This window comes from Colletotrichum godetiae (assembly GCF_030913485.1).
Source record: "Colletotrichum godetiae strain CBS 193.32 chromosome Unknown BDP55scaffold_5, whole genome shotgun sequence".
Lineage (NCBI taxonomy): Eukaryota > Fungi > Ascomycota > Sordariomycetes > Glomerellales > Glomerellaceae > Colletotrichum > Colletotrichum godetiae.
In genome coordinates, this window is record NW_026851253.1 from 1,330,260 (window position 1) to 1,356,328 (window position 26,069).

Consider the following 26,069-nt stretch of genomic DNA (forward strand, 5'->3'; position numbering starts at 1 on the left):
ATACTCTCGTCTTTGGTGAGAGATCATTAGGGCACTAATAAGAAGAGATCTGAGCACACATGAAGCAGCACATGACGCAACGTGAATGTGAATATATTTGCTGTGAAGGGTGAGATGTTGAGTGAGGAGTGAGATGAGGTTCAATCTGAGCCACAAGGAAGGCACCTGCACCATCGCCCCGGCAGTGGCTGGGCCCAGCGCGTTGGTGCCGAATTAGGCTCATTTTGCAAGCTGGGGCCTCCCGTCTTTTCACCGCTGAAGATGGCGGGGCAGAGAACCACCGCCGCTAAACGTGGTCTCCATCCTCTGTGCGGCGTGGATGGGAACCTGCCCTGCAGTGGTTGACGGTTCCTGGCGTTTGCTTGGCCTTCCACGGCTCTGTACCTGCCGTGGCGCCTCCTAAAAGGCCACCAGCTTGCCCAGCGCTCAGACTGGCGCCATGGCAGTAACGGCAGTAACTGAGGTGATGGGCAACAGCGCTTGCGGGCCCACGTGTTAGTGTCGGCCCTGCCTCCCCTCAATTGCGACACCAGGTGGCTGGTGATTTTCGGCCGGGCTGGGTAGCATTTTGCCATGGTGATTTGCTGCTGCTAGAATTATTGCAAGCATTCTATTTAATAAGTGGTGCATCTTGGCTTCGGAGACGCCGCCGATCTAAAGAGGCGCTCGCTTATTTGCAATCTATCGATAATTAAAGGATATCCAATACCACCTTGCCGTTTGGAGACAGAAAATATTATCACCACTCGATTAATTCCAGGGTCCATGGGGAAACCCTCCCAAACGGCACTTACACCAAACGACAGACTTTACACGGTGCTACGGCACGGAAACAAGCAAGGCCACCCACAGTGTTATACCTGGCTATTGCGGGCAAAACCTTCACGATGTCACAGTACGAACCTTCACCACAACCTCCTCGTCGACGAGGAGGCCAGTCCCTCTTCCCCTACAGCAACAGCAGCAGAGCCTCAGCCCAGAGCCTCAGGAGCCAGTACAGCAGCAGAGAAGCCCAGACGGCGCACCTCGTTCAGCTCATCGAAGAGTTTCGCAAGGGGGATCCCATCTACGAGCCCGTGCCGCCTACACCGCCACCTAGAGCCCCGGGACGGCAGAGGAGTCAGCGGAGTCAGAGGAGCCAGAGGGTCGTTTCGCCGTTTGTGCGATTTCAGTCGCCTTTGGAGCGGTTCGCATCACCGCTAGAACGCTTTGCGTCACCTTTCGAGTCATATGCTCCTAGAAGACGGGCCAAAACGCCGCTTTCTGTTCCTGTGGTGTATGATATGCCCACGACTACCGCCGCCACCACTACCCAGCAGCAGAACATCATCTTTCCTGCGGCGATACCAGAAGAGGCGCAGATGCAGACGAGGCAGCAGACGCCACCGGAAGAACCTGCAATTGTGCCTGTGCCGTCCATCATCGCCAACGAGGAGACGGAGTCGGACGGGCAGAGCTTTGACCTGGACGGATTCCCGATGCCGCCTGATTTTATGGGCCAGGAGTACCTCACTCCCGTCGAGGAGGTTGAGGACTGGGTTGACTTGGAGGAGACGTCGGGCAAAGTGTATGCCTTTGACCCGGCGCACTCGTCGTCCGACCCGGCAAGGGATGATGACGGGTCTGACTTGGATATCCCGTTCTCAGATGATTCTACGTTGAGGGGGGAGGAGCCGCCGTTGAGTAGGGCGCTTCATGTGTATCAGTCAACGTACACTGGTGAGGGCGTTCTGGGCGGCGTGCATTCGGCTGCTGTGAATGTTGTGTATGATACCAAGAGGAGACGGCAATCACTGTTTAGATGGCTGTAAGTTGAGTGCGTGCTTGAGTGTTGTCAGATTGCTAATCATCTTCTAGGCATGTGCAGCAAGACATGATGAACTTTGACGAGTTTACCGTAAGTCTTCATCCCTCAGACGACCCTTCTTGGGCGACATATGCTAACTCTTGGGCAGAATGAGATCTCTCGCGCCCTCTCTGAGTCGGAGCAAAATGACGTCCGCAAGCTTCTCTCCGATGTGAGGAAGAACTACTCCAAGACCGTCCGCACAGCTCGCAACACGACGGTGAAACACATGGAGCCCAGCCATCTCGAGCTCCCCCTCCAACGTGGAGGAGACCAGGCCAAAGGCTCGGCGACAGGGAAGCGTTCCGTGACTTGGCTGTGTATCCCGTACTTCTCACTAGAGGAATACTCGGGTATTCAGGCCACGGGAAACCCGGGAGCTTACCCGCCTCAAACGCTGCTGCAGTCGGCGTTCTCGAGGAACTCGCAGAAGCGGGATATGCTCCAGGCGACGCGGCAGATTGGTAACGGGGGAAAAGACATGTGCTTCCACATCCGACAGCTATGGTGTATCGTCCTGGACAACTCGCTGCTCATCACCTGCGGTTCCATGTACGAAGAGGCCCTGCGCGGCGAGACCGTCACGATGACATCTGAGCCGGCGAGAGATTCTACCTTGGGTGCGGACACGGGGCGGATACTTATTCAAAATGGCGAGTCTGTGTTGTGGTCGTTCCCTCTCGAGGAGTGCTGCACCTGGTTTGCTTTCATTACGCACTTTGCCGATTTTTGGCCAAAGGCGGTCCGTTTCCACTTCAATGGTCGTCTATTAACGGAAACGCGGTGGTGGAAGGTGCTGCAGTTCGCGAGGACTTCGCGTAGGAATGTCGTGATCAATATGGAAACGTGGTAAGTGTGCATGAACTCGCTTCGAGAAGAGGAGCCTCGTATTGATAAACCTCTAGTACACCACCACAACTACCGCCAAGCGGCATCTTGAGACCTCTCAAACAAGGCCTGAGCAGCAACGCTGGCCAAGCGTCTAACAGCCTACAGCTTCCCAGATCTTCAGGCGGAAACCGGATGAGCTTCCCGCCGGGACAGTTCAACAAGAACAACGAGATGTTTCACGTGTTCAGCTGGGCCGAAGCAAACCCGCCCAGCCCCCTTGAAGGTCCCAACTTTATCGTCCTCCAGAAACAGCTGTCCGAAGTCGAGGAGTTCCTGACGGCCGAGACCAACGGGCCGGATCGGCGGGCGTACCTAGAGGCTGAGATGTCGACGAGAAATGAGGTGTTTGGGTACCTCGAGCAACAGGGGGCGCGGATGCAGGACACGAAGAAGTCGTGGAAGAATCAGGACTATGAGGAGCGTGTTGACATTTTCAATGCGGCTGACTCTTTGTTCCGATTCTTCTTGCCTCCTTTGTTTGATGGACCGACTACAGAGAGGTTCTGGGGTGCTGTGATGAACTTGGTCACAGTAAGTCTATCATTGGTCTCATAGCCCCCTAATGGATGCTAACAGTCTTCAGATCCCTCAGCCCGAGGCCACAGAGGGCGAGTCTCATCCGAATAACCTTGACAAGACACGACTTGCAGCTGTCTACGCAAATGCCCCTACGGTCAGAAAAGCACTGCGCCAAATGGCCCTTCCCGTCATCGCCTTCAAGAGCATCCTGTCCCACGCCGAACCTACGGACCGGCTGGATATCGACGTTCCGCTGGAGCTGATCCGCGCCTGGCTTCATCTGGTCATGGGCCTGATCTACGCGAGTCACGAGACACACATGTGGGAAGACCATCTGGAAGTGGCGGATGCGTTGGTCAAGAGCGGCATGAAGCACGTTATGGAACGGCTGTCAAGTCTTAACCTGCTGGAACGGTCTTCCGTGCTCCCGCTCGAGGTGGTGTCCCTGATGAGCTACGGCCTCTTGTCTAACACGTCTGGAAAGTATGCGGGAATTACAGACACTTATTCAGAGTACCTTAGAGCCTTGGTAAGTTTGGAGTGCCTCGTACTCTGTGGACTTTTACTTTGTATCATGCCCTAACATTGCGGGCAGGAAAATGAGATTGCAAACGGGCAGTCGGATATTTCTTACCAGCAGCGAATCAACTTTCTGCGACAGGAAGTAAGCGTGATTAATCGCACAATCGCTGCGCAAAACAACGTCTTTAGCTCTATCCTGGCCTCCCGTCAAGAAGGTCCATCCGCAGCAGCAAAGCTTCACCGTTCGGCTCGAACTCAAGTCGCCGCTGCCAACTACCGTGAGGCTTCTCACATGCGGATGGGCAGAAGTAGCGGCAGACACGCCGCCGATGACGAAGACGTGCAGGTGCTGCTGGAGCCCATGGCCATGGCTGCCAGTACAGAGGTGTCTGACTTTTACAAGCTTCCGTCCACAGATGCGGCTGGCTTCAGGGATCTCCTGGCGGCGGAGTGCACGCAGCTCTTGGAAAGGCGGATCAGGGACTTTGAAGAGTATGCTGAGCAAGCAGACGTTTTGGAACAGACGGTGAGTGGTGTTCGAGGCCGCTTGTGACTTTTTGCATTCTGGGATGGGGACGCTAACGGGTAAACTAGAACCTCAACAATGCGGCGGTGACCAAGGACCGCCAGGAGCAGGCGATTTATGCCTTCACCATTGTCACCATCATCTTTTTGCCTCTGAGCGCCGTCTCGAGCGTCTTCGGGATGAACTCTAGCGATATCCGAGACATGGAGGCCGGGCAGTGGCTGTACTGGGCCACCGCGATACCCGTGACCATCCTGACGATTGTGTTGGGTCTGTGGTGGATGGGCGAGATGGGACACCTCGTCAACTGGGTGCTCAGGAAAGTGCGAGGCGACGACAGACTCAGTCCACAGTTTCCTGCTTCGTATGGTGGTGGGGACATGTCCGAGAAGCCTAGCTACCAGCAGCATGCTGGTATCGAGGTCATTAATGCTCCGCGGGCCGTGTACAGTCGACCAATGTCGGCCAAGCAAAGCTTTACGAGGCGGCTGGATAGACGACGAAGCCTCCGGACGTGAGATGCACGACGCATACCGCGGCACTTGAAGGACAACACGACACCAATACCTACCGGTAGCCTACTGTGTAATACACTACGTTACGTCCCTGGTCTGACAAGTGTAACTTCCTTGGATCGAAGCCAGGAAGCTCGGGGGCACCCGAGGCGGAGCCAGGACCCCGGGTGCAAGGGTCTTCTTTGCGGAAGTGGCTGGGTCTAGATTTTCGACTGCCGTCTACTTCAGGAATCACCAAACACACTCACCCAAGGCAGGTCAAAGATTGGGCTGCCACTTTGCGCCGGCTGGATGGAGACGATCGATGGATTGGGAATCGGTGTTGGTTCATCGGCTTGGCATCGTGGGATGGGCGCTCAACGGAGATTTGAGGCCAGCTAGCCCCTCTGCTACTTGTCTACCGGCATAGGGCATCGAAAAGTGCTCCCTTTTTCTGCAGAGGAGAGCAAGTAGACGGAGGAAATATTGTCTCCCTCCTTGGCAGCCCAACGAACAGAGCCGGACACAGACGCTACGCTTGGGCGAGAAAGAGAGGTTGGGACGAGAGGAAATGGAGCGGAGACGTGCGACTGCCAGCTCACCACAAAACCCAATCTGACAAGCTCAGCCCTGCAAACCCCACGATCAGGGGCGACCCCAGATGGCGCAGATGGCGCAGATGGGGGGGAAGCCAAAGGATGGAAGCGTTTTGGAAGATTCCCCGGTTGTGGTCTGGCATCCCCAGCTGTTGAGATCGGTGGGCTTCGGGCGATAAGGGTCACAGTGGCAGCGATGCACGATCCGGAGTAACTAGGTATCAACGACAACATCCTTGATTTTTCCGGTCTGACGGGCAGGTTGACAGGCAGCACCAGGTGCCGGACGCAGTGCAGAGCGTGCATGGAGAGTGCAGACGCAACGCAGGGCGGCTATGGTGTTTTGAGCGAATGAGTGGTCTGGAAGCTCTGCTCCCTTCTCTTTGGCGTTGCTGGTGCGGCGGTTTGCGATCAAGGAGGGAGCATGTCGCCAAGCTCTTGCCAGCTTTAGCTCTTTGGAAGGTTTGGAAGTTTGGAGAGAGAAACTTCTCTGTTCTGAGCAGCTGAGTGGTTGGGAAGTTGGCGGCCGAGGCCGGGAGGAGTGGGGAGGGGGGACGTGCCGCGTGCCTACCTCAGCGACCGGTCAATGTACGGAGTACGTACCGAATGGCCGACCGCCTCGGAATTTTAACTTGATTTTTTGGCGTGACGTGCCCGCTGGCGTCATAAGGCCTCAATTGCCCAATGGCGCACCCTTGTCTGCCACACGATGGGAAGGAAGTGCCAGGTGACAGCCTCCCACCTCCCCTCCCAAGCGAGGGCGGGAGTGAAGCACAGAAGGAGCGACTTGAAGCACGGGAGGAGGGGGGGCGGAAGGGAAGGGAATCAACCTGTATGGAAGGGGATGTTGGGTTGAACTTGGCACTGGCGTGAAAAGGTTGGAATTGCATGAGGTGGTCCATCTGGAGTTTGGGATTTGGAGTTTGCTGCATAGTACCTATTAGATACCATTTACCCAATGAATGCTCAACGAATGATTGTACTCTGCATCTATCTGCATGTCAAACAAGACCCGTCCAGGCTGTGTTTTGCATGCGCCTCTCTCTCTCTTCTCGAATCTCCAGTCTCGAGTCTCTGGTTCTCCATCCCCGTGCATGTTCACATCCACTCTGATGTGCGTCCATCTGGCATCTCGGCGCTCCCGTCCCGGATCTGCTGTGGGCTGTAGTGTAATTCGTAGCTTCATCGTCCATGTGCTTGTTAGGCGGGTTTGCTTCCTCTGGCTTGGTTGTGGCTTAGTACGGATAGTTGATCCCGAGTGGAAGAGAGTTGAAGGCGGAGATGCAAGGCAGCCCGGCCTGCCTGGATGTCCCCTTCCCGCTGGGCAGGCGGGCTGGTAACCTTGGGCTGACACACACACACACACACACACACCGGGCATGATAATACCGCACAGCTCTCTCACAGGCCAATTTCTTGGTGTTTTCCCATTAGTTGGTTGGCAAAAGGAGGGGCAACTGCCAGGCAGGTAAGGTAGGCTGTCACTCTGCCCAGGCGGGCAAGGAAGGCAAGGCCCAGTCACCACCCCCTCGTGTCCCCCCTTCTACGGATACGGAAAGCGACGAGGACCTTGATTCAACATGCCATCTGCCATCTGCCAACTCCTCTTCCCCCTTCCTTCCCACCCCCGTGCATACCTTACCTTGCAGCCGAGCCAGAGAGGCCTAGACTTTTCTTACGGATACTTCGTTGGTGTCCCTCGTTGGTGTGTAAGACGAGTGTTATATGAATAGCGCATCTCCCGCCCACCCAACACTCCAGACGAAAGGTGTCCGCTCCCCGTTCTTCTCATTCCCATCACAAACCACAATTACAACCGCCGCCGCCGACTTACCGACATTTGACGCTCCAACACCTTTACTTAGCTCCAACGCTTCCTTCTCTCCCACCCGTTCGTTCGCCACTGGTTCCCCTTTTTCCTAGACCTACCGACCTTAGGTAGAGAAAAAGACCAGCCTGCCCCGCGCCAGGTGATCAGCATCTGATTTTCCCTCACCCAGTCTTTGCGCTCTGCACATCACTTCGGTCGCAAAGAAAACGGTCTTCTAGCGGATCGCATTCCCGCATATCGCACATCCCTCGGGTCGCAAAACGCAACACACACACACGACACCTCATCCCATCCTTGGGTTCACGACGCATCCTGCGTCTACCCGCCCACCCCCAACTCAAAACCAACCCAAAATAATCAAAACACCAACCAACTTCCACCCTTGGCATCGCGACAGTCACACCTTAAAAAGTGTAGGCCACCGAAAGGCGCACAGTCAGAAACATCTATACGTTCAAAAATCCCCTTGGCACGAATCCAGCCGTCCAAAATGGGTACGAGTAAGCCCCAAAACACCTGACGTCAACGTTGTCGCAACGTTCGCGCCAGGTCTACACGAACACAAATGACTGACCATGCATCGTACAGCATCGTCCAAGGAATACTACGAGTATCACCACCACCACCGCCACCACCATCACCACGGCGCAAAGAAGCGCCTCTACCTCGAACCCCCCACCAACGGCGCCGTCACCGTCCGCACAAAGAAGACCACCTTCATCCCGGCCCGCGAGCCCACCCCGCCCCCTGTCATCGTCAAGCCCGCGCCCCCGCCGCCAGTGATTGTCAAGCCCCCTCCGCCTCCCCCGCCACCCGTTGTTCTGCCCCTTCCGCCTCCCCCGCCGCCGCCACCCGTTGTCGTCGTCCCGGAGCCCCTGCCCCCTATCGAGGTCATCGCAGTCGATGTCGAGCCCTCGGTGAAGAGCAGCAAGTCGAGCAGGAGCAGCCGGTCGAGAAGCCATAGCCACTCACGGAGAGGCAGCCGCGACAGGGAGAGGGATATCAGGGAGGTGTACGTTGAGCGGGAGAAGCTTGTGCCCGTGCGGGTGCCGTACCCTGTCCCCGTCCCCGTTGAGCCGCGGTACGAGACGTTCCGGTACGTCGAGGGCCGGAGGTACTCGCCACCCAGGATGCTGCCGCCGCCCCCGCCGCCTGAAGAGGAGAGGATGAGGGTCACTATCTCCGATCGGAGGAGAGAGAGAGAGTACAATGACTATCACTACAGGCGGTGAAGCCTCAGTTGTTGTCGTCTTTGACTCGGGACTTATTTTTCTGGTACCGTATGTTTGGATTGATTGTTTGGAATATTCTTTTGGGAGGTTATTTGTTTGATTTGTGAGGGATACATGTCTGGAGATGATATCAGCGATTTTGATCTCGCGGCGTTACAGGTTTCTTGATACGATGAGACGGTACGACGCCGCTGGGATGGATTTTGAACTTTCTTTTTCATGATTTATAAGTGAGGATGGTCAGTTTGATGAGAAAGCGAAGGCTAGCGAAAGCGGTGCTTGGATATATGTCATGATAGAGAGATACGTATGATGATATTCAGAAATGACGGCCGCTTTTCCAAGTTCATCGTACAGTCCTTTCGCCATCTGTGTCCTCTTTGTGAACACCACTGCTTTTGAGATACTGACTATCAGGAGTGGATTGGCCTTGGGTCTCAATGCTTGCCGCAAACTCGCTCGAGCTCACGCGATATGTTGTCTAGAATTCACGGCTCGTATGGAGCTCACTCCGTCTCACTACTACTTACTTTGGCTATAACGCTGTCTAGACGAGACTTTATCTTTCATGATAGTGAGCGTGAGAAAGGCAGACTCGTGTGTTTACAGATGGACCCAAATATCTCGTACATATCACGCCAATATTTCATGTAGACATGTAGATAGTGCGTTCCTTCATCGGCCTTGAACCCCGGCGTGAAAATGCATGGCTTGCTCTCACCTCAATAGCGTAATGACACAGAGACTGGTGTACGATGTTGAACCTACTCGACCAAACACATGATGGCGGAGATGTTTACCACGTTTCTTTCCCTCCATCGCGGTAGCATGCGGTACCATCGTATCCTAGGACAAACGTCCCGGGAAGTTACTATGCGAAATCCAAATTATATCAAGCTGCGACAAGACGTAGCATGGCGGAAAGGAAAATGACCTTTCGCCCCGACCCTACGCGATGGCATGCCCCCCCCCCACGGATACCCTCACTTCCAACCCTAAAGTCGCGAAGCGCGACAAAGCTCCAACAGGGTGGCTGGCATGTCGTCTAGACTCCAGCCCGGAGAGCCGGTCAACGGACATGTCAACGGATCTGGACAAGCATTCGGACGTCCCGAAGGCGGGGGGGAAGGGGGGTCATGATAAGTTGACTCGTTGAGTCTTGCTCGCATTCGATCCACAATTTCTCCGTCTTGGGGGAGACCTCTGGGGCCCTCTGGGCGGTGGGCAGAATGATTAGCAGCGAATATTTCGAAATGGGACCTGCATGAGTGATAGATTGAGTGACAGGGTAGATGAGTAAGTCCAGTTCACTTCGAACGATAGCAATCCGCGAAACACCACTCGCAGCTTCCCAAGGTTAGCACGTGGCTAGATCGAACCATATTTCCACGCATGAAGCGCAGATAAAGTGCTATACACTATAACATGGTGATTTGAGTAAACAATATAAATAGCAATACTCTACCTAGCGGGTTTAATTGATAATGATACAAGGCCTGGAAAAGATAAGAATTTCAAAAGTCACGCATTTGGAAAAACGTGAAGCAGGACGGAAAGGTGATTTGAGATAAAATCTATAGATTAAATGAACTAAATGACTTCGCAGCAGGGTAAATGAGTAAGTCGCCATCATTTTACGATACCATATTCTTACATCTATTCTATCTATCAATTGCACACCACCTCTATTTTCAGACCCCCGAAACGCCCTGTTTCGAAGAATCTAGATCACCTCTGTCCAAGATCTGAGACGGCGCCAAACCAAAAACCCCGTCCCCCTCGGGCCCGTGAGGTTACATTTCTTCCTCGCCGTGTCACGATTTTGGATTCCCCCAGGCACGCTCGCCCGTCCGTCCACGGGGCGTCCGTGTCGGCAGGGCTGAAGGCTATATATAACCGCTTGGCTTTGTTTCTGCGCAATAACGTCAACATCTTTCTGAAGCGTTTTCTCCTTTCCCCTGTGCAGCATGCTCCTAGGTTTGTCGCAGCGAAGCTGTCGTTGTCTCGCCAATCGTTATAAGGCAGACATCGAACAATGATCTGACGGGAACCTAGCCCGCTCCCTCGGGAACCTAGAAGGCCAAGAATCTCATGATCGTCTCTGATCGCGTGCTCCCTTGCTAAACCTTCCCGCGAACCCTGCTACCAATATGTGCGCGACTTCTGTAGAATGTGTTATCTCTTCGCTCGAGTGAATGATCTCTTCTGGGATGAGAAAGGTTCCTGTTTCGAAGAACGCCCCGCTGCTCCGGTCATCTAGCAGTGATCGATGTTCGCCATCGGCCGCAAGAGCCGAGTCTCCATCGCCAAGTTTTCAGGCCCCAGATCGGCTCGGCCCTGGCATCCGTATCTCTCATGAACCATGATACCGCGGAGGCTCGTGGACGATTGACTTGGCGTCGCAGTTTCTCTGATGCTTTCTGGTCCCCTGGCGTAGAAGTCCCTACGCGAACCGTAGTTGATTGCCTCGTCTGGTCGCGTAAACGCACACCTACCCACACGAACCAGTCATCGACGGCTAGCTGAGCAATCGAGTGCCACAAGTTCAATGTCCAAACACCACTGCGTTGTCCCTGAGGCCTTCTACCTGTGACATGCCGGATACAGACCCTTGTGTGATGCGCGTACCTTCAATAACGGATACCTCCTAACTTGTAAGTCGCGGCCGGTACTAAACACCAAACGATTTGTGATGATCCAAGGCGAGGACGGCTCGGATAACGCCGGCCAAGACCGAAATATTGGTGTTCTCTCTCCTCCTTCGCTGCTTAACAAAGTCGAATCTCCACTTTCGAGCAGGCAGGCAGGTTTCGAGCAGACGAATCAGAATGAATGCGGCCCCCCAAAGAAGACTGTGGAATATCTCGGTGGACGCGGGCTCCGTTGCACTACAGCGACGGCTCCGAAGATTACTGTGTAAAGGCGGGGACCGAAGCGGGACGCGTGGCTTGATTGACTTGGCCGTGGGATCACTTGACCCAGCCTGATATGTTGAATACGAAGTGCGTATTGCTGTGGTCAACGATGCCCGAGATCACTGGACGGCAGTGCGGCATCGTTGGGTTTCCTTACCTGGAGGATATGGGGGAGTGTCTCCGTACTGGACGACAGATGGACCGTGTCGAAAACGCTGTCGTAACTATCGACCGCGGGGTTAGTACGGCATGTAAAAGTCGACGTGCCGGACAAATCGAATCTCCAGGTGTCGCTACAGGTATGCCGGCGCATCTTAAAGTGGGTACATGATCCCGGATACAGTCGTTGAACGGCACTTGCGCCGCCTGTTTGGTTCCGTCCCGGGACCTCATCTTCTAGGAACTGGACCCGATCCGGGACCCCACGGCCCCCAACCTGCCTAACCCGGCACACCCAGACAAGCAGCGAGTCCGCTTGAGGACCTATGTAACCGGGGTAGCCATTATTCAGCCGTCCCTCCATGGGCCGATGAGCCGGGTCTTGAGACGGCATGATCAGATGCGCTCAAGTAGTACGTGGAGGCTATCATCGAACGAGACATCTCACTCGTAACATTGCGAGACAGGCTAGCTCGTCGCGGTTGTCAGCTGAACGTTGGGGATCGCTCCCATCGTTGAAACGGCATGGGGCTCCGCGTCTCATATGGGGGATTATCTCCCTCTTCCTCTCAAGGGACGACATGAAAGAGACGAAAGCTTGCATTGTGAATGCGTTTGCATGCCGATAAGTTCGATCGTGACTCGAGGGATTCGCCTCGACCATCAAGTTCCGGGTGTTTAGTCGTGTGGCGAAAAATCGCCTCGCATGGCGATAGCGAGAGGAACTGCAATGCACAACAACGACTAACCGGCCTGTCCCTGGGTGCGGGTTTGTCTGCGACAGGTGACAATTCGTGACAGCGTCAACGAGCAGGAGAGTGACAGGCTCGGTCTGGGGACGTCCTGCGCCCAACGAAGCCGGCCCATCCATCGTACCGACGGAAGCTGAGAGCCGGGGGACTGGGGGACCGTCCGATTGCCAGGACCCGTCATCTTAACTTCCGCAACGTGTCCGACAGCGGTGGTCCTACGATGTTTACCCTGAATCGCGCTCTCCCTTCCCCGAGAGGGGGAAGAGAAAAGAGTGCGCATGAACTGGGATAAACGCGCTCACGTGAGTAATCCTCATAGTCGTGCGGCGTGCCTTCGTCTAGTTTAGCTGAAGCGGTCGTGGTGGTGAAGCGAGAAAATCTGTAACGAGATGCCCCCCCCTTCAGATTGATGGCGCATCTGAAACATGTCCGCGACGCCGGCTAGACTTCAGGCTGTAGATGGCGGGCGGTCATGGGAGCGACTGATTTCGTGTTTCACCACACTTTGCGGGAGAATACCGCGTCGTCATTGGATGGGACGGCAAAAGCCCGAATTGCAGGACGAGGTTGATGAGTTGATCTGCTGCACAGTTGACGGGATTCCGACCTTCCTTCCAGCGGACATCGTCCCAAGTTTATTCGACCCCGGGATGTCGAGGGTTCGGGATGTCAACCGAATCCGTATTCATTTTGGTACAGTAATCCTGGGTTAGTTCATGGAGCAGTTGCTTGAAACTTGTCATTCAGAGATATCGAAAGGCAATGGTTCCATCTTGATGATACGAATGGTCCACACAGGAGTTGTCCCGTCTAAAGTCTGGGCCGTTGACTGACAATGACGTTTAGAAAGTTCTCTTATAGACTGGGTGGTCGAGTTGATGGAGACCCATAGAGGCAGACGGCTCAGAGTAGCTCTGGCTTAGGTATGGCCGACGCAACTGCATGACCCCAACACATGAGTCCTCATAGCAAGCATCTGTAAGCAATGGCCAATGGTGTCTATTGCGAGCTTAGCAGGCTTGATCCAGGGGCGAGAAAATCCAAAGCCAGCGTAATATGACTCATCAGAAACTCAGAACTTAGAAGCACAGAAGCTTACTTCTTCTACTGGAGACACAAAGACGCTATCCCGCGTATTGGGATGGGGTTGTGGATCACCAGAGCTGTGGAAATACAAATGTTCTTTGTGCGAACAGAGGGGGATTACAACTTGCATGCCAAAAGTTCCGTGTGGTTTGAGGTCATCGAACACGAGGCGGCGAGTAATGCACAACGATTTCGGACGAATCGCCTCGCCTAGCTTGCTGATTGTCGTTCATGAAGAAACATAGCGGTCTCGCACTCTCGCTGGAGCAAACGTCACCAGAGCTTCTCCATTTCCAAATCATCTTCAGTGGTCGCGCCGCTTGGCGCTGTCTGAGGCGTCAAAGCCCTCGCATGCAGCTGGTTGTTTGTCATACAAACGAAACAGCCGCTTGACGTAGGTATTCTGCAGCAATGGACGACCATAACAAAAAGTGAGCTGCAGCCGTTGAGGTGCAGTAGCAGGCAGCTTCGCCAGCGGAATTGGAGCTTCCCGATGCTTGGCAAAGCCCTCTTGAACATGGCCTACAACACAGCTGAGCCACACAATGGGTGGCCCAGAGCCGCTGTCTGGCGTGGTATCAGGATGATTCGTATGCTGGGACAAAGCAACGTATTGTCTGACGCTCTGGCTGCTTGCCATAACCGTCTCCAGTGACTTGAAGACGGCATCATGGTTTCTGACGGCATTTCGTCTTGGCCGCATATGGGACGAGGGGCCATTCCAATTTGCATTGCAATGAGCTTCCCAGTTCCCACCTGTCTTTCTCAGGGTCCAAGTCCTCTTGCCCACCCGCAATGCTTGATTGGCTGGCTCTGCCGATCTCAACACTTGGCTTCCGAGGCGGCTGGCACAGGCCACCAATCGAGTCTCCCGTTCAAGGCGGCTTCTGGCTCAAGAGTTCATTCGGGCGTCTCAAGGCGTTCGCGAGTGCAAGCCAGGCACACCAAGCCGATCGCAATGCATGCTCCTTTTCCCAGTATTGTCTCGCCGTACTCAACATGGATCTCGTGGCGATTCGAACTCCGCGGTACGGAGTACTGTGGGATCCCATTGCGCGCCTTGAGCAGCTCCCGGGCTTTCGCGGCTGTGGCTCGAATGCGCTCATGGTCCATGGAAATGGATTGAAATTGCTGGACCCACCAGCTATCAGGATCCAGGAACAACGACCGCCGAGGCGCTACGGGAAAAAGCGACGCTGGAGAGGGGGTTTCCTGGTACTCGCTTCTGGTTCGCGCCCACAACAGCAGTCTGGGATAGCTGCACTGCCGCCAGAGTGTATCCTCAGGCCGTAGTGTGCACTGCTGCAGCAGTTTAAATTGGCATCGACTTCTGATGCTTCTGATCAGAATCTACTTGGTCTCTTCAAGGACCCCCTTTCTTCACTGCCATCTGTTGCTTGTTCCGTTCCACTCCGAGCTCTCTCGTTGGCTGATCGAGGGCTGTAATGTCGACTTTATCAACAAGACCGGGGACGATTCTCCGGATCTGGAAAAGAACTGATGACTTGCGCCCGTGAGCCTCAGGGGCCGACGGGCATTGTCTTGCCATTTTGCTTCGGAATGCCGGTTCCAAGCGGGTCCGCCGATTCGCCGTGTTTCCTCTCGAATTACTCTCGAATTAGAGTACCGGCTTGTTTCCCCCTACAAAAACATAATGAGCCTCTTCAAATCAAGGCAAGCTGCCGCCCCCCCTCTGAGTTACATCGGTGGAAGTAGAGTCTGGAGCAAAGACACCGCTCTTTCCTGGCCAAACTTGGCAGCAAAGTTGTTCATGTTGTCTAGACCGAGAACTTCACGAGTTGCCAGTCTTGCAAGCCCTTTCTAAAAATGCTTGCACCCAAGGATCAACAGCCGCTTGTCCCGGAGCTCAACGGCGTCTCAACTTTGGAAACTTTCAAAGCCTAGACTCTTCGATGAGATGTAGTTGAAAGGCGCTGGTGGGAGGCTTGAGCGGCTGCCCAGTCGAGTTGTGTGACCTCATGACTTGGTTGGAGCCGGCACCGAGTCATCGAAGGCATGGTTTAGGCACGCAAAAAGCGCGCTGCTGGAGTGCTGTAGGAATGCTGTAGCGAGCAATCTATGGCCGGATAATTTTGTCTTTCCTCAAGCGCTCGGATTCGGACTTGAGCAACAGTCAAGAATCGCATTAGAGAGCCACGAGTGAGATTGGCGATTGAAGCTCGAGATTGGAGGGGCTCGACAAGTTTCCGGTGTTCTTCTAGGTTCTTACACTAAATCACGGATCCTTCCGAGAACTGATTATCCCACGAGTCTAATCCGTCGATTTGAGGGGCCTTGGTTTGATAACTGCCCAAGGCTGTTCGCGTCGAAGTCGAGGCAACTTCCAGTTAGTAGCTGTGTTGCGATGATAACCGTTCTTAGAAGGTAGAGAACACTGAAGAGATTGTGCACCCGCACGATGGCGCAAGTGACGAGAGAACCACCGGCTAGGTGAAGACGGCACGGGATGTGTCCGGCCAAAGTCGCCGGACGTCGGGACGAAGTCGCCCGTGATGATTACCAGTACGGGCACCTTAGCTCCCGGCTCATCGTGCGTAGTCTTTAACCCCTGCTGGCAGTCGATGTACTCCGTAGTGTGTGTACGGAATGCGGTGACTGTACCTGCAGAAGAGGTGCTACCTCCTGCATGGCACATAAACATGCTAGACCGAGTATGGCGAAATACCCTGCAAGCCTAGCTACTCGCTGGAGTCTGTGTATGGTTCCTCAGGCCTAGGCCAAAGGGGGGCAAAGTCATAGAGCGAAGGCTCAAAGTGTAGTGGTGCACACATTCCCAATGGGTGCGACAGCGTGCGACGTGGCAGAATGCGTTTGAAGCAACAGGACAAGGACAGGATTCAGCCGACACCTGCTCACGCATGAGGCCGCTGTGGAGTTTGTCATTCCCATGAAAGCGTGACACGTCCAGTGAATGCTGTGGACGCGCCGCGAATAGCATGTCAAATGTGACAGCAAACGGAGGATGTGGATAGCATTTGCTGGACAATCGTGACTGGCGAGGACCCCAGTTTCGGACGGATCCCACCTCAAGTGCCCACAGTTCTCTTTTTCTCTCTGTTGACATGACGGGCATCCGATCTTGGCTGGCCCAGACTCAGAGCACCGCTTGGGCCACTTTCCCGTCTCTAGCCCTGGTCTTGGGAGTCGCCGAATCGAAGTGCTGATTTTGGAGTGGAGGTATCAAATGTCTGGGACTCGAGGATCTCAAAGAGGGACGAGGACCAAAGAAACCAGGAACGCAGGGGTATGATTGGAGCAAACCAAGCAAAGACCCCTGGCTCCGAGATTAATTAAGGCCTTAGGTGGTGGTGTTAGGAATCTGGGGTGTGTGAGAGTGGCCCACAGCGTCACGGCACCCGTGCCATGCATGCATGGATGTGGTGGAGGAAGCATATCCGTAGGAGAACCAGAGACGATTTGGTTATGTAGAGGACGACTTAGCCGTCGAGCAGTGTGAGTGTCGTTGGCCAATCAGAAGACTCAAGTTTCTTCCAGTGCCGAAAACGAGCCTGAGTGCACGATGAAGGAGATGGGCAGATGCCTGAAGGGTGATGGAGCCGAGTGCAAGGGCGGCTCAAATGTTGCGATGCTGATAAAGCAGGAAAAACATATGTGGCGGATGACGACGGCGGGGAATCTCAAAGAGCCAGATGACAAAAACCAGTTGGCGTGAGTGTGTAGGTACTTTGTAGTTCGTACTGATCTGTATGTATGGATAGACATGTCTGTTGTACGGACTCGTGACTGACATGTTTCAAGAAAGCCGGTGTTTCGGGAGAGAAGGTAAGATGACCGATGGCCACTCGCCAGCAGTGCGGGACATTCGGGACATTACGCAACGGCAATAGGTACGTTGCTGATGTTGGCTGTTGAATATCTGGCAGGCTATTGGGTGAAGTATTAGATGGCTGTGAAGCGTTGTGTTGTGGAGGGCGAGTTACTTCCCGGAGCCGAGCGGTCGAGAGTCCAGACCAAGGACTGGGTTGGTATGTCGATTATTGAAGGGAGTAGGGGAGTTCCAGCCTATCAGACATACAACTGGTGGTGTCTGAAGATGCCTTGGGGCCACATCTAGCGGGCTCAACGAGCTGCTGCTGCTGGCTAGCACACGTGGCTGACGTGGGAACCGTGGGTGCCCGTGTTGGCAAGGTTTCTACGGCACCTAGTGGTGCCGGCTTGCTGGTTCAATCGTACGGTCTGTAGTCTGCACGAAGGGAGTGAAACTAAGGACCAAAGGAGACGGGATTCAGACGTGGCCAGAGGTTGAAGTCGAAGCAGAAACGACACGGCCTCATGGTCCAGGACAAGAAAGAGATGCCTCACAGTACCTCCCTTAAGCCTCAGGTGCTCAGGGTGATTCGCCAACCGATCTGGGCAAAGGCAGGAGCAAGGCAGGCTGCATTGAGTCCCGACTTCCGCGTGTTGTCTGTTGCGGAAAGGACAATCTGCCCAGGTAGGTAGGTCGGCACTTTCCAAAGTAATTGCATCGACTCGAAAGGAAGGTGATATCGTGAAGGAGCACCTACATACCTGCCACCTGCACCAATCTACAAGGTACCTTTGAGAGGGGGGGGGGATGGCCTTATGTAAGCCCAAGTACTTTGACGTTCAATAAGGTAAGGAAGGTATGCAGGTGACTCGAGCAAGCCTCAGACTAGGCATTTCTCATACATACGTGCAAGATGTTCATGAACAACCATCTTGGTCAAGACGTAATTTACTGAGGCAGGCCGCAAAGGTCCAGAACGCCATCAAAGCCACTCTGGCGGCAAGGCCATGGACGACAAACAACAAATTCAGGGTGAGGGTTTCGCCATTGACACACCAGCGGCAGCCCGGCTGTCCTGGGAGATGAAGACGTTTCTCACAACCTTAAAGAGTCCAACACTAAACGGCCAAGTCACCATTAGCATGCGAACTAAAGTCAAAGGCTGACAGGGTTAACAGACGAAGACTTTCTTCGCTAGCAGACTGTCATCCCGGATCATCGTTATACGCAGCGCATTTTCGAAGCCCCGCACCAAGCATCCCCACTGAGATGATAGTGGCACGTGTATGGGACACCGTCATTCCCGCCCACCTTGGGGGCCAAAGACTCCAAAGGGATACAACTATCGGGGAGGATACAGCAATTGCTCCGATGCTAGCATGTTCAAGGTCGAAGAGCGTGGGAGCCTCGAGTGCTCAGGGAGGGAGGGGATGATGGAAGGGAGGGATCCAGATGACCAACAACGAGATGCAAAATGAAGCCCAGAGGTCAATGCTGATGGTGCATCGCCTCTCTTTTGCGGCTTGCCAGTGGCCATTGTCAATCCAATCTCTTTGCCTCCTCCTCTTCATCTCCTCTCCACATCCGCGTCCACGTCTACCGTCACGTCTGCATTCTCCTCGACATCCTCATCCTCGTCGTCCCTGCTCCCCCTCTCCCCGAGTCGCCCCCTGAACGGACGGAATTTGGAAGACCTTCAGGCCTTCAGGCCTCAGTCCTGTCCACCGGGTGCCAGCGTACGAATACCTAGCACAGAGTATTCCATGTTCCAACTGCATCCTTCCCCTTCTGGCAACACCTTGCAGCGGCAGATGCAGACACCAAGAACCACGAACCCACCCACACAACCAGGAACACACAGCAGAAGCAACAAGGGGGCCGAACCTGCAGCCAATTCCGAGCCCACGCATCCTCCTCCTTGGGTACAACGACTGTTTGGTTGTCGTCTTTGGTCTCTCTGGCTGCCAAGTACCCTGTTGCTGATTCGGTGGTGTAAAGATACCTACATACATCCCTCACGCTTCTGGGTACTACACACCACCACCATCGACCGGCCACTTATTCCCCGGCACCCTGTTTAACCTTCAGATGTACGTTGCCTTCTCCCCCTCGTGCCCCCTTCCTGTTAAGGTCCGGTTGCGAATGCCGCTGCCGACCTGCGCTGAAGGATGGAATGGAATTTGGCGACAGATACACTCACTCAACTGGCTGGCTGGACTGTGCTGATGATATACTGATCTTCTTATCCAGACTTCTAGGCTCTCCACTAGTCTTATTGACGGTCGACTCGAATGTTACCCTCCTCTGCCACGTCCACTACGGAGTACGGTACCATAGGTCAGCCTCCCTTTGCTAGTTGCTGGAAGCGGCAAGACGGGAAATAAGGGGTTTCTTTGATCAAAACGTCACAACAACACAACATCAAATCCTTCCCCCCCAGCGCTGGTCGACTTTGAAGCTGGACTGTCTGGCCTGGCCCACCATCATTCTCGTTGCATTGCACTGCATTGTTCATCAGGAAAACCTACACTTCGGCCACCCCAACGGCCACGTCCTCTCAACTCTCTGCTTCTGGCCTCACCTCACGGATACCAAATAATCCATAGCCGAATTGCTTCTCTCTCTGTGTCTGTGCCAGCCAATGGTCCTCTCGTCCAGCATCAACCCCCGTCACAACACCACACACATACATACACGCACACGCGCACGCCTACCCAAGACAACGGGCACTTGTCTCATCCACGCCCGGCTGGCAGCATTCCTTTCACAAAGCATATCCGGCACCGCGAGACGGGCCCCCCATCCCTCCCTTAGGACTCGGAGGACGCCATTCATCTGATCTACTCTGCTCTGCTCTGGCCCACGCCCAAGATACAACCTCTTTTTCATCCTTTTACATCCTCGTCACACGTCCTGCTTGCCCTGCAATACAACAGCAAACCGTGACGACAACCTCGAATACCATAACCCAACCCAACAGAGTCAAAATCGGCATATTCGACTGACTACCCTTTCGAATCAGAAGAGATCAGAGTCGACTCTGCTCCGCTTTGTGCACGACTGACTCCTCGGCTCCGCTCCCCTTCCGCGTCCCTTCCCGGCTGGATTCGCTCGCTCCCGAGAAACAAAAATAAAATACCTACCTACTCCGTACACTGCAATCTGCATCCCGTCTAGAAAGAGGCCGGTCTACATGCAACGGCAGTCGGGGTTACCCAGGCATCTCGAAACCGCTGCGAGGTTGTCCTGCGTTAAGCTCTGACCCTGCACACACCCCTAGTTGGGCCGCCGGCCAGTTGTCTTTCCGTCGCATTGCCCACCATGTCGCAGCTTGCGCTCCAGACTCAGAGTGCCCAGGGCTCAACTTCAGATCCTGATGCTTCTGGTACGACTTCGACGTGTGGTCCTCCCGTTGACGCACCCGCTTCTGCTGTTGCTTCTGCTGCTGCTGCTGCTGCTCCTCGTTGTTCTGCTATCGCCCCTGGTGCTCATCATCACCCTCGCCTCCCTCACCAAAAACATCCTCTTCACCGGCTACAGGTCACAGATGTCTCCTCTTCCTCCCCTTCTTCCAAGGATGGCCCCACGACAGGCCTGTTAATCCCAGCATCCGATCCTGCAAGCATTAACAACAACAGCACCACCGCCAATACAAGCATCGCTGCCGCTACCGCTGCCAGTCACACTCCTAGCAGCACGACCGGTCCTCTTCTTACTCCATCTCCAAGGTACGTTCCACTGGCCTCCACAGGCTCTGATTACCAAACGAGCGACGGTCCACTCTTTGCTCTGCTCTGCTTCGCTCTCGTTTGCCTGCCTGCTTCCCATTCTCTCTCTCTCTGTGTGCCTTGCTTTTTCTTGCTGCCGCTGCTGTTGCTGCTTGCTTTCTCCTCCTTGACCCTACCACCTTACCTTGACTTTTGCACGCCCGCCGCCAGACAGACAGTCCTGCGACTCGCTCGCTTGTCTATCCACACTTACGCCTACCACCGACCCCCCAAACCGCAAAGGCAGAGAAAGAGAACGCAACTTCTCTCTGCCTCGATCCCCGGTCTGCGAGGATATCGTGTACTTGTCTTGGCGCTCCGCGGCTCTTTTAATTTTGACTTTTCGCTCAACGCCGACTCTCTGGCTGCCTTAAGATCTATCCTGCTATATTGTGGGACTTGGATCCACGGCTCTGGCCTGGCAGCATATTGACTGATGCCCTCCTCCACCCTATAGATCCCCTCGGCGCCCAATACCTAGTCCTCTCCACGAAAGCACCGCCATTTCTTCGCCGACGAGCCCTTTCTCTCCTCGATCGTCATCCTTCTTCCCACCCGGGGTAAGATTTCATGCCCACCGTTCTCGAACTGTCCCAGACATAGTCACGACGCCCACCGACGACTTCCGCTCTCCAGTAGATCTTTCAGGAGAACCGCAGACATATTACCAAAGTGATTCGTCCTGCCCATCCACGCCCGAACGCAGCACACTACAGTACGTGTGCGTCCCTTCGCTTCCTCCCGATTCGATCGATTCTTGTCCCTCCCCGCGCCGCCATACGTCACACAGCTAACAAACGAAACAGTCACAGTAGACCGAGAATATCACCGCTCCCTACGAATGATAACCGAAGCGCTTCCGAACCTGTTTTGATATCTAGGCCTCTCGCAGGCCCCCTCCGATCTCCAATGTCTTCTTCTGGAGGATTGGCCGCTGCATCGCGGGGCAAACCAGGCAAAGGAGCGCCGCGAAACTCCTCTATGGACTCGGCCATATCGGCGATTTCCACAAAGTCACAGTCGCACAGAGGCGCGGCTGGAAATCAGTCTGATCCTACAGACATTGAGGGATTGATCAAGACTGCAGGCAGCCCAGAGGCAGTAATCCAGTATCTTTTAAAAGAAAAGAACTCGCAATCGCAACAGAATGCGCAATTATGGCGCTTAGTCGACAAGCAGAGAGCCATGATTCTGGGCCTAAACAAAGACCTGGAACGAGCCTTGAAAGACAAGGAGAAATATCGAAAGAAACTCAAAGAAGTTATGTCAATACCGGAATTGACAGGGGCCGACGGATCGAAAACTAGCAGCAAGGTTCTCAAGATGCCCGTCAGTCGAGGAATACCAACCGTCGATGTCAGCGCTCCCAAGGAGCGACAGGTCATTGCACCGGATTCGCCGACTCTCGACTCCGACAGCCAGAAGCACTCTCCCGTGGATATGGCCATGGCTCCCTATCCGATCACACCTCCCGCAGACCAGCCCAACGGCCCTCCATCAGCTGTTGGTGCTTTGTTGGACCCGTCTCACGAGATGCCCAAAGCACATGAGCATGCTTATGACCAGTACGACCATGATGCCGAGGAACAAGCCGCGGAGGCGGCACGAAGGGAGCACGAGGACGAACAAATCATGGATCTTCCCCTGAACTTTGGACTTGCACCATCCCGGAGCCTACCCAGCCAGCCACCGAGCATGCCTCCCCCTAAGCCTCCCGTGGTATCAGAGCCAGCATCCTCGTCTAGCGAAGGACTTTCACAGTTCCCTGCCCCGCCACCACGGAAACCTCCACCAGCCCCTCTGCAGCTTCAGAGCCAAGCTCAACCAGTCGCTGAGGACGATGACTCTGACTCCGATTTCGACGACATCTTGGAGGTGGACGAAATCCTCACTGAGCAACGCGGTCGTCGTAGAACGCGCGAGGAAGACGACCAGGATAGGGAGATCTTGGCTATTCAAGAGGCGGAGAGGAGGAGCTTGTCCAAGAAGAGCACCACACAGAGTCAGACGACATCACCGACTGAGGCTGTTCCCGAGGCCCCAACAGGGTTGCCGCCAAGCCCTCCGAAGAGGATGCAGCGCGAGAATGCCCCAGCTTCGTTGGGATCAGTTCTAAGTGCAAATACTCTCGAAGCCCCCTTGCTGAGCCCTGGGTTACCATCGAGCCCGCGTCCGTTTGGCAACCCGTCATCTGACAGCCCTGCGCCTAGTGTGTCGTCGTTTCCTGCTGCACCTCTGTCGCCACGGCCACCTCGCCAGCCAATCCCTCTTCCACCGGGTCACTCCCTTCAAACACCAGCAGGCCCGGAGCCTATTGTTCTCAAAAGCCCTCAGCCTCTGAACATTATTAAGAAGGGATGGGACTCAGCTAGCGACAAGAGTCGTGGCAGTCCCACTGAACGGGGACGCATCTTCAAGGGTTTCACCACCGAAGAATACCCTGATCTACTCCTACCGCCGAACGTCTTGCCGACAATCAAGGTCAAAGTTGCGTCCTCGCGCATGAAACCATCTCGAGCAAGTCTGATGTCCTTGACCCAACTTGAAGAGGATCCTGTGTTTACCCTGGCCATTTTCTCGCGTTCCGAACCTGGCGAGCTTTGGCGGGTTGAGAAGGACTCTGCTTCGCTCGCAAAGCTCGACCAAAGGCTGAAACAGTGCCCGGCCTTCGTTGCAAAGACACCAGAGAGGTCGCTCTTCAGTGGCCATGCGCCTGCTAAGCTCGACGCGCGGCGAATTGCCCTCAACCACTACTTGGAAGAGCTTCTAGAGACTCCTCTCGATACCGCGAGTGCCCTTGAGCTTTGCAAGTATTTGTCGACCCACACACTACCACCCAATGCAGATGACGCCGGCTCAATGGAGAGCATGGCGGAAGCCAAGGTCAAGACTGGTCCCGGCGGCCGCCCTTTCAGGACCGGATATCTCACCAAGAGAGGTAAGAACTTTGGTGGTTGGAAAGCCCGCTTCTTTGTCCTCGACGGACCGCATCTGAAGTACTACGAAACGCCTGGAGGCGCTCACCTGGGCACTATCAAACTTCCAAGCTCTCAGATCGGCAAACAGTCTCAGAGCAACGAAAACCAGTCACCGCAACCGTCTGCCAACTCGGACGACATGGACAATCAGTACCGTCATGCATTCCTGATTCTCGAGCCAAAGAAGAAGGATTCGAGCAGCCATGTGAAGCATGTGCTTTGCGCTGAGAATGACAGGGAAAGAGACCAGTGGGTTGATGCCTTGCTTAGATGGATTGATTATAAGGATCCGGAAGAAGACGAGGCCCATGCCGCGAGGCAGCAAGCCCAAGATCGCCAAAGTGCTACTGCGGCTGAGCGTGCCGAGAAGAAGAAGCAGAGATACAAGAAAACGGCTTCACAGCACCATCATCAGCCTACTGAGTCCGATAGCCTGATCGGTGTGAGGTACGACGCAACATCTCAAGGCGACCTTCCTCACCACGGCGGACCTGCGCGTCCCAGAAATGCTGGACACATACCAGAGAACAACCATCCTGTTGAACCCATGGGAATGTCCTCGCAGCCGTCCATGATGATCTCCGCTCCACGGGACATGCAAGTTATTGCCGACTCTGCTCAATGGGGCAATAGGGCAGGTCTTGGCGTCCCCGTCAACGAAGAGAAGAAACTGAAGAAACGAAGTTTCTTCGGGTTTGGACCCAAGACGAGATCGTCATCTGATGGTCAAGATTCTCTATTTGGAGGAAGCGAAGGCGGCTCGTCAACACCGCCTCAGGGCGGATACCAGGGTCCTATTCGCCAAGCTTTCGGGGCTCCTTTGGCCGAAGCTGTTCGCTATAATCACCCTGTCGATGTGAACGTGCCTCTTCCCGCCGTCGTGTATCGATGCATTCAATACTTGGACGCCAAGAACGCGATTCTGGAGGAAGGCATTTTCCGTCTGAGCGGCTCAAACGTCGTTATCAAGCAGCTTCGCGAGCGCTTCAACACTGAAGGCGACGTCAACCTCGTTACCGACGAGACTTACTATGACATCCACGCCGTGGCGTCGTTATTGAAGTTGTATCTCCGCGAACTTCCAACGACAATACTCACCCGGGACCTTCACCTTGAGTTCCTTTCCGTGACGGAGATGACAGACCAAAGAGACAAGATCGCCGCTGTGTCCGAACTGGTTCAGAGACTGCCCCAAGCAAACGCCACTCTGCTCAAGTATCTGATTGCGTTTTTAATCAAGATCATCAACAACGCCGACATGAACAAGATGACGGTTCGCAATGTGGGCATTGTATTTTCTCCGACTCTGAACATTCCGGCACCCGTATTTGCCTTGCTGTTGCAGAACTACTTTGGTATCTTCGGCTTGGAACCCGAGCAATATGAGCTGCCGTCCTCGTTCGCCGAAGGAGAGACGGGTCGAGAGAGATCAGGCTCCCTGCCTTCCATGAATAACGGGCTTCCGAATCGGCCTTCACACGATCCTTCTCAACACGCGCGTCCTTCTACATCAGCCGGGTCCAGTCAATCACCGCATCGTCAGAGACTGATGGATGCCATGACTGGCCAGCAACGTACCGGCAACACTCCCCCTCCTCTGCTACAAGACCTGCAGAGTGCGCGGCAGTCTCCCACACCACCACCAAACTACCCCGTCGGCCGTGGTACAACATATGAGCCTCAATACATGCCATCTGGATATCAGAATAACAACTACCAGCAAATGGCTCGTGGATACGATAACGGCTCTTCAGGATACGATCAACCACACAAGAGACGCGAAAGTGCCATATTTATGGGCAACATGGTCGGTCTCAACCCACAAAGCTCCAAGAGCCGATTGCGAGAAGAAACCCAGTTCTGAGATGCCGTTCCTTTATCGGCATGGTCTCTTCTGTCTTGCTTCCACCCCCTCATTACGCAAACATACCCACTCGTTCACACGCAGCGTTGATACCATGCCTTGCACATTTTCTTCACGTTTTATTTATTAATGCCAGCCCCAGGGGCATGGACGACATGATGGCGCCAATATACCCGAACATATCACACCAATACGGACCGGCGCCGAGCGCTCCACTTCTATTTAATACCGATCACCACCTACACACATCTGACGCCTCTTTGAATTGTCAATTGTTTCACATTCGCGAGTCGAAGTAGGA

The 26,069-nt window shown here is 54.5% G+C and overlaps 5 protein-coding genes across 5 annotated transcripts; all 5 read left to right on the forward strand.

Annotated features, from left to right (window-relative positions):
- Window positions 1-887: 887 nt before the first annotated feature.
- Window positions 888-4,822, forward strand: BDP55DRAFT_724575 (uncharacterized protein; the record flags this gene model as incomplete). Its single annotated transcript, XM_060578904.1, has 7 exons — window positions 888-1,807; window positions 1,858-1,897; window positions 1,956-2,695; window positions 2,752-3,268; window positions 3,321-3,785; window positions 3,852-4,304; window positions 4,373-4,822. 7 exons carry the CDS (start codon window positions 888-890, stop codon window positions 4,820-4,822), a joined length of 3,585 nt encoding a protein of 1,194 aa, XP_060434699.1.
- A 2,725-nt stretch (window positions 4,823-7,547) lies between these two features.
- On the forward strand, window positions 7,548-8,620 carry BDP55DRAFT_315840 (uncharacterized protein). Its single transcript, XM_060566719.1, has 2 exons — window positions 7,548-7,719; window positions 7,814-8,620. The coding sequence occupies exons 1-2, from the start codon at window positions 7,716-7,718 to the stop codon at window positions 8,455-8,457; spliced, it is 648 nt and encodes a 215-aa protein (XP_060434700.1). The 5' UTR covers window positions 7,548-7,715; the 3' UTR covers window positions 8,458-8,620.
- A 5,544-nt stretch (window positions 8,621-14,164) lies between these two features.
- BDP55DRAFT_627683 (uncharacterized protein) lies at window positions 14,165-14,662 on the forward strand (the record flags this gene model as incomplete). Its single annotated transcript, XM_060571790.1, has 1 exon — window positions 14,165-14,662. The coding sequence occupies one exon, from the start codon at window positions 14,165-14,167 to the stop codon at window positions 14,660-14,662; it is 498 nt and encodes a 165-aa protein (XP_060434701.1).
- A 2,449-nt stretch (window positions 14,663-17,111) lies between these two features.
- On the forward strand, window positions 17,112-18,712 carry BDP55DRAFT_753889 (uncharacterized protein; the record flags this gene model as incomplete). The annotated part of the gene is made up of 6 exons (XM_060580702.1): window positions 17,112-17,120; window positions 17,150-17,173; window positions 17,295-17,376; window positions 17,496-17,585; window positions 17,619-17,843; window positions 18,007-18,712. The coding sequence occupies 6 exons, from the start codon at window positions 17,112-17,114 to the stop codon at window positions 18,243-18,245; spliced, it is 669 nt and encodes a 222-aa protein (XP_060434702.1). The 3' UTR covers window positions 18,246-18,712.
- A 2,843-nt stretch (window positions 18,713-21,555) lies between these two features.
- On the forward strand, window positions 21,556-25,960 carry BDP55DRAFT_315946 (RhoGAP domain-containing protein). Its single transcript, XM_060566721.1, has 2 exons — window positions 21,556-21,647; window positions 21,733-25,960. Exon 2 carries the CDS (start codon window positions 21,836-21,838, stop codon window positions 25,766-25,768), a length of 3,933 nt encoding a protein of 1,310 aa, XP_060434703.1. The 5' UTR covers window positions 21,556-21,647; window positions 21,733-21,835; the 3' UTR covers window positions 25,769-25,960.
- Window positions 25,961-26,069: the final 109 nt, after the last annotated feature.

Bases quoted from the DNA above. Each gene is read 5' to 3' on its own strand.
- BDP55DRAFT_315946 (XM_060566721.1), top strand. From the start codon at position 21,836: ATGTCTTCTTCTGGAGGATTGGCCGCTGCATCGCGGGGCAAACCAGGC.